Genomic DNA, 10386 nt, shown 5'->3' with positions numbered 1-10386 from the left:
AGCAGCTGGTCATTTTGTCCTCTTAATTCTCCCCTGCATCCAACAGCTGCCCTGTCTTCTCATTTGGGTGCCTGGGAAAGCTGACTCATTTACACTTCCACCCGTGCGTGGACAGAGTGAAAGGGGGGAAAACTCACCGGGGGCTGCAATTGTTTCGGTTGACACAGGCATGCGGTATAGAAGACCAGAGCCTGGAAGAACAGATTGGTGCTTTGAAACGGTAGCCTGGATCCTACAGGGGGTTCTTCCCCGAGGTATGTCAGAGTGAAGGGCTCCCTGCTGCTCCCTGTACATTCTGACTCAATACATAAAAACTGTATCCCTTCAGGCTCTCGATTCAGGGTTTTTCATGAACCCCTCACCACTGTAGCTGCTGCTTCCAAAGTGCCAATGCTTTGATTGCCCAGAGAACACCAAGGGAAAGATGCTGGATCTCAGCTTTCTCACAGAAGAGGAGTATGGGAAGCTGATGAAGGTGCTGCAGAGGGATGCCGAGTTGAAGAAAAAGGATGGAGATCGTATCAGGTAAGTAGTCATGGCTGTAGCAAAGTATTTGCAAATTCTTAGAGCTTAAGTTTCCTATAGTAATGATGATGATGATGATGATGATGATGATGCGGGGGTCACCAGCATGGTACACATAGGCACAGTGGCACCCTTAATATTTGCCCCTGGCACCCAAGAAGCCTCTGACCCCCTCCCACTCACTTCCCCCTTGCTCATGAGTTGGTGGTTGCCTCCCCTGCACCCTGAAAAGTACTGCTCAAGTGATGCTCTTTCTCAATTTCCTCTTTTATTTCCATGTGCTTTATTGGGCTCAGATTAATTCCACTGGATTTTGCTTCAACCCAGATACCCTGGAAAGATAAAAAGTGTGTGTGTGTGCGTGCGTGCGTGTGCATGCTTTCTTCTGTCTTGGTGGGGATCTGATCTGGGGGAAGGGGGAGAGAAATGACCAGAGCAGGTTGCACCCACGGTACCTGCTCAAAAATCTGTATGTGCCCCAGAACCTGAAGTTCAGATGTTCTCCCTGTGACAGCAGGTTTGCTTTCTGAAATGTGAATGAAACAGCATACAGCGCTATGAGAAAAAGAACCATTTCCCTTATTCATGCTTGAGAAGCTGTCCATTTTCCTAAAAGAAAACCCCAAACTACTGCTTTTATGCTTCCATCCTTTCCAAAGAGCTTGGGGTAGTGTATGTGTCTCCTACTTTTATTATCCTATGAGGTAGGCGTAGCTAGCTGCTTGGGCGCCTGGGGCGGCACAAATGCCCTGCACCCAGGGGCGGGGTTTACGGTAAGCTGCTCACAGGGCAAGGCAAGCTGGGGCAGAGCACGCTGTGCAGAACCTCCACAGAGTCTGCAAGCCCCACGTTGCCATTTTAGGCAGCGCAGAGCCTGCAGGTGCCCAAGCCACCCCGTCACTCTCCAGGAGATACATGTGGCTCAGACGTGCTGCAGGCCAGGCCCCGTGGTCACCACCCTCAGTGATGACACCCAGGGTGGCCCACACCCACCGCACCCATCTTCCTACGCCACCGGGTAGGGGGAGGCTGGGGGGGGGGGCTAGGATCACTCAGCTTGAGTAGGAATTTTAATTCAGGACATCCCAGCCCTAGACCCATTATTGTTGTTAGTATTTGTCTGCCTCAAAAGACAATGGAGTGCGCCTCCGGAGGTGAAGTCAAACCACTGCGTTAGCAGCATTGCAGTGACCTCCCCAGGGCACAAGCCCAGGCAGGGCGTTTAGAGGTCCTGGGCTGCCCAGACAACAAGACCTCCATCCTGGTCTTGCTGATGTGGTCCAAAGGAAAGCAGAGCAATATGTTTGGCACCAGCTTGGCTGCAGGAGTTGCCAGAAAGAGGTGTACAAGGTACCACCCAACCGGCTTAGGGACTCTACTCTGGATTTGTGTAGGTTTTACTCCTTAGCCTTTTCCTCTCCTGAAGATATCCTGCAAGGCAGTGGAGGGTCAGAGTTTTCCTTCTCCCAGAAGAGCTACCTCCCAGGTTGATGAGCCCCATCTTTCCCTCAACCCATTGTTGTTGTTGTTCAGTCGTTCAGTCGTGTCCGACTCTTCGTGACCCCATGGACCAGAGCACGCCAGGCACGCCTATCCTTCACTGCCTCTCGCAGTTTGGCCAAACTCATGTTAGTAGCTTCGAGAACACTGTCCAACCATCTCATCCTCTGTCGTCCCCTTCTCCTTGTGCCCTCCATCTTTCCCAACATCAGGGTCTTTTCTAGGGAGTCTTCTCTTCTCATGAGGTGGCCAAAGTACTGGAGCCTCAACTTCAGGATCTGTCCTTCTAGTGAGCACTCAGGGCTGATTTCTTTGAGAATGGATAGGTTTGATCTTCTTGCAGTCCATGGGACTCTCAAGAGTCTCCTCCAGCACCATAATTCAAAAGCATCAATTCTTCGGCGATCAGCCTTCTTTATGGTCCAGCTCTCACTTCCGTACATTACTACTGGGAAAACCATAGCTTTAACTATATGGACCTTTGTCGGCAAGGTGATGTCTCTGCTTTTTAAGATGCTGTCTAGGTTTGTCATTGCTTCTCTCCCAACTAAATAATAGTTTGACCCAAGGCTTTCTTCAGCTGGAACTCAGTTCTGGCACCTCTCAATGCAATTGCCATTATAAGAGAACAAGGGAGACTTTCATCGTGAGTCCAAGCACCTCTTTTCCTAGAAAAATAGCAGTAGTATGACCTAGCCCAAACCAGCTTTCAATGACCTGTGTGGGAATAGTGATGATCTCCGCCCTTATGGCTGGTGCTTCATGAATTCTTGCAAATCAGGGATGGAGCAACTGTGCTCCTCCAGTTGTTTGTTGGACTAACTGCCATCAGCCCCAGCCAATATACCTGATAGTCGGGGTGATGGGAGTTGTAGTCCAGCAGCATCTAGAGAGGCCTGGCAGGGGCTGATGGGAGTTGTAGTCCGAAGTTCCTGCAGGGGACCAGGTTGTCAAAGGATGCTTGGGGGACGGGGGAAGGTTTACTGTCCCTTCTACAAACGGCGCCTTCCCAAACTATTCATTTACTTTCAAAAACTGAATGTTTCTTGTTGGCAGGAAAATCCTTTTTGGACATTCTTCCAATAAAGTCTAATATTTGCACACTGGTATAAAACAGTGAAACACAAAGTAGTCAAGCAGAGGAAACGCAATAAAAAGTTAATAAAGCAATAAAATTAGCAGAGAAAGTGAGAGGAGGGATGATGAAAACCAACTGACATGCTGCATGTCCTGGACAAATCAAAATGTTTTTTATTTGGCGCCAAAAAAACCCAACAAATTTGGCCCTAGGAGACTCATGCAAAGGATTTTACAGCAACTGTAGTACTAAGTTAGCAGTGGGCTGGGAATTTCTCCAATTTCTTTTCAGCCGTTCTCCAATTGGGCCACACCCATGCTATACAATCAAAACACTATTATACCACTTTAACTGTAATGGATTCACTCAAAGAATCTTGGGAGCTGTAGTTTGTTAAGAGTCTGCAGGATCAGACCAATGGTTCATCTTGTGCAGCATTATTTTGGTTCTGGTGCTTTCCCTAGGGGGAGTGTGGGGGGGGGACAACATGTTTTGCTACTGAATCAGAGCAGTGGCAATCAGGTTTCCCACAGATTGCTGTTTGCTCCGATTCTGCGGTAAAATGCAGGTTTTCTCTGAGTGCCTCTGCACTGTGTAAATGCAAGGGTCTGGCACTGATTTTCCTTTTTATTTCTGCTAAGGCGATTGGAAGGCTCACTGAAGGATGAAAAGAAGAAGAAATTTGTGACTGGACAATGGTTCCATGAGGTGAAGGCACAGCGCTTCCAGGAGGGATTAGAAGGCTCAGAACTACTCCGAGCGTCAATTAAAAAGAAAAAGAGCAACTCTGACCGTAAGTACACAATAGTAAGCCTCAGGGACGGTTCAGATGATCCTCTAAACCAGTGTTTCCCAAACTTCTCTGGTTTTGGACTACAATTCCCATCATCCTTCGCTAGCAGGACCACTGGTCAGGGATGATGGGAATTGTAGTCCAAAAACAGTGGGAGACCCCTCATTTTGGGAAACCCTGCTCTAAATCATGGTTTGGGGGCAGAAAGACACCACAGGCTCATGTCCTTTCTCCTCCCTTCTCACGTGTCTTACAGAAACCACCTTCATAATTTCTAATTCCTGTTGTTGGAGCACTAACCATAGTTTGTCATCATAGCAATCTGTGGTTAGGAAACATGCTAGGTATGTTACCTGTAAGTCACCTTGGGTCATTTTGAGAAAAGTGACTAAGAATATAATACTGTAATGGTGACAATACTACCATTATTATTATTATTATTATTATTATTATTATTACTACTACTACTACTACTACTACTATTATCATCAACATTATTATTTCTTTATTTATTGTTATGGCCAAAGAACCTCAAAACAACATACAAGAAGATTTAAAACTCAAAGTGATGTTTTAGGCACCTGAAGTTTGCTTCATTTGCAGCTCTAGAAACCCAAATGCTTGGATAATGGTTTTGGGTTTTTGCTGGCCTCAAAAGTAGGAAAGAGGATGATATACAGTATGTCAGGTGGTTCCTTTAAACAAGATGGAAACAGTTATTCCTGCTCCTGCTCTCTCACCTATAGGTAAAGGTAAAGGGACCCCTGACCATTAGGTCCAGTCGCAGACGACTCTGGGGTTGCGGCGCTCATCTCGCTTTATTGTTAGATAATGTCATTACCCCTATTCTGGAAAAAGTCTGCCTCCACTACACCACTGGAAAATACGAATGACTAAACTCCAAAAAATATTCCATGTGATAAAGCACAGCCAGAATATGAGAATGAAAGTTAATGCATGTGGATTTTAGCTGGAAGGTATAGGTGAGAGGGACGCGGGTGGCACTGTGGTCTAAACTACTGAGCCTAGGGCTTGCCGATTGGAAGGTCAGCAGTTCGAATACCCGCGGCAGGGTGAGCTCCCATTGCTGGGTCCCAGCTCCTGCCCACCTAGCAGTTCGAAAACACGTCAAAGTGCAAGTAGATAAATAGGAACCGCTCCGGCGGGAAGGTAAATGGCATCTCCATGCGCTGCTCTGGTTTCTCCAGAAGCGGCTTAGTCATGCTGGCCACATGACCCGGAAAAACTGTCTGCGGACAAACATCGGTTCTCTCAGCCAGTAAAGCGAGATGAGCGCCACAACCCCAGAGTCATTTTGCGACAGGACTTAACTGTCAGGGGTCCTTTACCTTTACTATGGATCAATACAGAACACATGAGCTAGATTCAAGGTGCTCGTGTATGAAGCCCTATACAGCATGCGGCCAGGATACCTGACAGATTACCCCTATCTCTCGCCTTGTATTGCCAGTCGATCACTGCATTCTGCAGGTGAGGGCCTGCTGCAGACACTGTCTTATCAGGAGGTCCATTACACAAAGTGTGGGAACTGGGGAACAGGGCCTTTAGTGTGGCGGCACCTACCCTTTGGAGTTGCCTCTCCTTAAATACTAGACAGGTGCCATCTCTCTTGTCCTTTTGGAACCTAATGAAGACCATCCTCTTTTAACAAGCCTTTTAAGTTGAGGTCTTTTCCATTCTGCATCTGCATGGGAAGTGTGCTTTTAATATGTTTTTAGTGTTTCTCTCTTGTTGTTTGCTGCCCTGGGCTCCTTTGGGAGGAAGGGTGGGATATAAACTAGGCAGAGGGCCTTCTCAGTAGTGGCGCCCCTCCTTGTGGAACACCCTCCCATCATGTCAAGAAGATAAGTAACTATATAACCTTTAGAAGATATCTGAAGGCAGCCTTGTATAGGGAAATTTCAAAATGTTTATTTTTTATTATGTTTTTTATGTGTTGGAAGCTGCCCAGAGTGGTTGGGGCAAGCCAGTCAGATGGGCAGGGTACAAATAAAGTTGTTGTTGTTGTTGTTGTTGTTGTTACCAACACTACTACTATTATACTGTTGCCTACATTTTTGGACTCCCTTTGAGATCATGGCTCTAGGGGCCGTTAAAATGCACTTCAAAATTTACCACAAGTATTGTCACCTTATTGGATCTAAATATAATCTGTTTTGGATACCAGTGTAATAGATTTATATCCCACCTTTCCTTCAACGAACTCAAGATAGTTAGTGTATATGGCTCTCCCCCTCCCCATTTTATCTCCACAACAACCTTGTGGGGTAGGCTAGGCCTAGATACAGTAACTGGCCTAGGAGAGCTTCCTGGCTGAGCAGGGATTTGAACTCTGGACTCCTGTTGCCCTAGCCCAGAGCTCTAACCATTGAACCAAACTGTCTCTACTTCTGAGAGCAAATCAAGTACAAGTGAACATTCTTCTAGAACACTGAAGGGGATCCATATTGTACTCCTCAGCAGCATTCTGGGGTCTTGCCTTTTTTCCAGCAAAAAAGAAAGAGGGGGGTTATTGCATTGCACTTTGCTTGGAAACGCACAGCACTTTCTGAGATGGAACAAATCTGACCTGACGGAGCTTTTGTGAGGTAGTTCATTAAAGCTGGGCTTGAATCCAAATCCGGCCAGCCTGAATTTGGCACTTTGCTATCAGGGTGCACTGGTGGGTAATAACACTTTGGGATGATTCATATGATCACAGAGGCAGGCCAATTAAGCCTTGGCTGAAATATTACAGGACTGCTGAGCAACATTGCCCAGCCTCCAGACGAATTCATTTTCTTTCTCTCTAGTGAGGATAGAACACAGTAGAATTCGAAAAAGGTTAGGTGTTGATTCCAGGAATCTAGAGCCTTGCTAAGTACTCTGGAGGGAGGTTTTCAGGGAGGATACTACTTTTTGCCCTGTTTTCCCATAGTATATTGTGCACTGTAGGAATCTTGTCTACACATGCATGTACTTCTATTTTCCAGTATCTATCTTTATTTGCCTTTTCCCAATGAGGAAATGTGTGTCATTTATACTCCACCTTCCCTCCAAGAAACTCGAGAGAAGGCCTGTAGGAGTACAGTCATACCTGCACATGCGTAGACGCGTCAAATGAAGTCACACACATGCACAGAAGTACCGAATCGCAACCCGTGCATGCGCAGAAGCGGCGCTGCGGGTTGCGTTCTGCTCAGGATGCGAACAGGGCTCCAGAATGGATCCCATTTGCATCCAGAGGTACCACTGTATTTCCTTTTGTAGGTTCTGACTCACAATAAAATAAAGTTCCTCTGAAGCCAGGGAGATGTAGGCCTCTGCAGGAGAAATGCAGACAACAGAGACGCCCCTTTTACATCACCTTCATAGACCTGAAGAAGGCCTATGACTTCATCAGCCGAAAAAGACCCTTCACACTGCTCAACAAGCTAGGATGCCTACCTAAGCTCCACAAAAAGATTGTGTCCTTCCAGGAGAACATGCACAGCACCATCCATGATGACGTCCATTCATCCTCTGATGCCTTCCCTATAAAGAGCAGTGTTAAACAGGGCAATGTTCTCACCTATGCTTCAGCTCAATTGAAGATGGTATGTACTTTCATTCAAGGAGCAACAGGGCTTGTTTCTGCTCCATGACAAAAGTGTGGTGGGTCCTTATCCTTATTCTTTGCAGATGTTGCAGCTTTGACAGTGCACTCCAAGGAAGCCCTGCAGAGACTCATCAACTGTTTTGCCCAAGTCTGCAGGGAGTTCAGTTTTACCTTCTGACAAAGACCAATATCTTGGGTCAGGACGCCGCTAGCACTCCACGCATCAGCATTGGTGACCACACGATTGATGAGGTGGTAAATGATTTTGTCTTCTGTGGGTTTCATCATAACCAGCAACCCCTCCATTGATGATAAGCTGGACAAGCGTATTGGCAAGGCAGTTATGGCTATGGGTTGCCTCTCCAAAAGGGCATGGGAGAATGTGATGTTAATACTAAGATGAAGGTCTACCAGGCTTGCGTGCTGAGCACCCTGCTTTATAGAAGTGAGTCATGGACAACTTATAACCATCAGGAGCGGTGCCTCCATGCCTTTCACATGTGCTGCATCAGGAGGATTTGAGGGATCACATGGCAGGACAGAGTTTCAAACAAAGATGTGCTCTCCAAAGCCCACAGTCCCAGCATGTTCACACTCCTGTCAACGATGTCTACTCTGGCTTGGTCATTTCGACAAAATAGAAGATGACAGGATCCCCAAAGATGTGCTCTACAGGGAGCTGGCTGCTGGCAACAGGCCAAACTGGAAGACCAACAAAGATTACAAAGATGTCTGCAAGCATGGCATGAAGGCTGGCAACATTAACCCCACCGTACGGGAATCCCTTGCAGACAACCACAGTGCCTGGAGACAGGCAGGCAGGTTGTGCATCCATAGTGGTGACCAGAGGAGGAACGACCATTTGAAGGAGCACAGAGAAAAGAAAGGTCATGGTGCAGCTGGAGTAGTATAACCAGCCATCTTCATCTCCCCCAGCTGCAACAAAATATGTCTCTTCCCCATCATTCTCTACAGCCACAGCAGACGCTGTGACTCCAGCGATTTGACTTTCTTCTTCCATTGTTTCCTGAGACAATGGCAACAACCTGGTATCACAGTGATGCTAGGTACTTAAAAGATCCAGGACTCAGCCCCATAGCACAAAGTTGCACAATAGTTGCACATTTTACTTTTTACATAAAGGTACGAATTTACACTGCTTCCTGGCTGGAGGTGGAGACAAATTCTGGCTTTTGCTGTCAGGGTTTACTTCAGAGCTATGGATTAACAACAGGATTTTCTGGATGTACACAGTATGTGAATTGCGCCCTCCACCCTACCTGCAATCTGTTGTCAACTGCTGCTTGAGTATATAGGTGCTTGCATACATAATAAAACTGAAAGAAGTGTTGTCCAACAACTCACCTGACTTTTCTCACTCACTTTCACTCTCTCACATATATAGTTCGTTTGAGAGGGCCACTTTGCATAGTCCTGGATCCAGCATGGATTAAAATCTAATGGAGGAGTCTATTTTTGAACTAGTGGAACAAGTTCCTTTGTAAGATAATGGTCGTAGCTAATCAGCTAAGTACTGTCATTAGTCCCTTCATCTAAGCAATTACTGTTGGTCTGAGCAATTAAGCGCCATAATCGCAGGCTAATGGGTGGGCTTTACACACACACTCACCTGGTTAGTATATTGAAGTTCAGGGGCCAGTGTGTGGGTGTTAGCTGAGCTAGAAGCAGGTGGAAGCTAGAGAGACAGAACTGTGTTTGATTTATGTTTGATTCCAAGGCTGAAACTATGAGAGAAGCAAGGCCCTCTTGGCGTGTTAATGCTGTGAGCCCCTCCATTGTAGGCTCAGTTTGTTTGTATGTGTGTAAGTAAACCATATATCCTAAAGATACCGCAGTCTCCATTGACCCTCATTCCATGGAAACTGAACCCCGTGTAAGTGCTTAGAACCCCTGGAATCTCTCACTTGTCAGAGATTGTGGTGGCAGGTAACAATCGCTCTCTTTCCCAATCAATCTATCAATTTATTTGTTGCATTAGCCATATGGCCATAGCACATAGTAAAAGACCAGGCAGTGGCCTGGCACGATTATACAAAGAATACAACAGATACAGTTAAAGCATTGGAGGTAAAATCGTGCTGGAAAATACAAATAAAATAAAAAGCAATAGCAGGGCATGACAACAGAGTCCATGTCAGGAAGATACATAAGACTAAGGCTAAGGGAAGTTAGCCAGTAGAGCAGGGCAGTAGAGGAAGAAGTGAATAAAGTCCTCTATCTTTCCCTTGTTGCATGGGCAGAGTCGAAGATCCAGAGGAGTATTGGAAAATACACCCTGTAAGAATGCTGTGGGAATGGCATGAAATCAAGCTAGTGTAAAGGCCCTTCTTAGCATAGGATCACTCAAATAGTGGGCCAAATATACTTAGGGCAAATTAAGGATATGGGGTATGTATTTTGCAATACATTCTGGAAACAGTAATGGTGCATTAGTGATTAATATTCTGCTTTTGTGTTTTTTTATGCTTCCTCACAGCAACCAGATTATTCCTGTTCAGAGAGGCCGCAGCACAACAAAAGTCGGACAAAAATAAACCCGACCATTTGTGTTATTAAAAGTTCTGAGAATTGTTAGGAGATCCCTGTTCCCCTCACAGAGCTCCAATTCCCAGAGTGGTTTAATAATCAATTCCTCTTCCCAGGGACCTCTGGGAATTGTAGCACTGTTAGAGGAATAGTAGTTTTGCCTAATACAGTGCATTTTACCCTAGAACATGCATTTCTGACACATTATCTTGCTGGTGAACTGCATTGCAAAACTCAGAGAACAACAAATTTGGAAGGAAAGTGCAAATCAGGTAAGTTTGCCTTTAGATGCTAACTGAATCACATTTCTCACCCATCCTTACTAATACACAAACAGAAACACAT

At 45.9% G+C, this 10386-nt stretch overlaps 1 protein-coding gene across 1 annotated transcript in view; it reads left to right on the top strand.

Moving 5' to 3' along the window:
• Positions 1 to 262: 262 nt before the first annotated feature.
• LOC117040003 (synaptotagmin-like protein 2) overlaps positions 263 to 10386 on the top strand; it is a 46499-nt gene continuing 36375 nt past the window's right edge. The window contains exons 1-3 of the mRNA XM_033137505.1: positions 263 to 525; positions 3745 to 3896; positions 9775 to 9792. Coding sequence (XP_032993396.1) covers positions 425 to 525; positions 3745 to 3896; positions 9775 to 9792 — 271 coding nt within the window. The 5' untranslated portion in view covers positions 263 to 424. The remainder of the gene's footprint in view (positions 526 to 3744; positions 3897 to 9774; positions 9793 to 10386) is intronic.

The sequence above is a fragment of the Lacerta agilis genome, chromosome Z, assembly GCF_009819535.1.
Source record: "Lacerta agilis isolate rLacAgi1 chromosome Z, rLacAgi1.pri, whole genome shotgun sequence".
In the NCBI taxonomy this organism is placed as follows: Eukaryota; Metazoa; Chordata; class Lepidosauria; order Squamata; family Lacertidae; genus Lacerta; species Lacerta agilis.
This window is presented reverse-complemented; position numbering and strand designations above follow the sequence as displayed.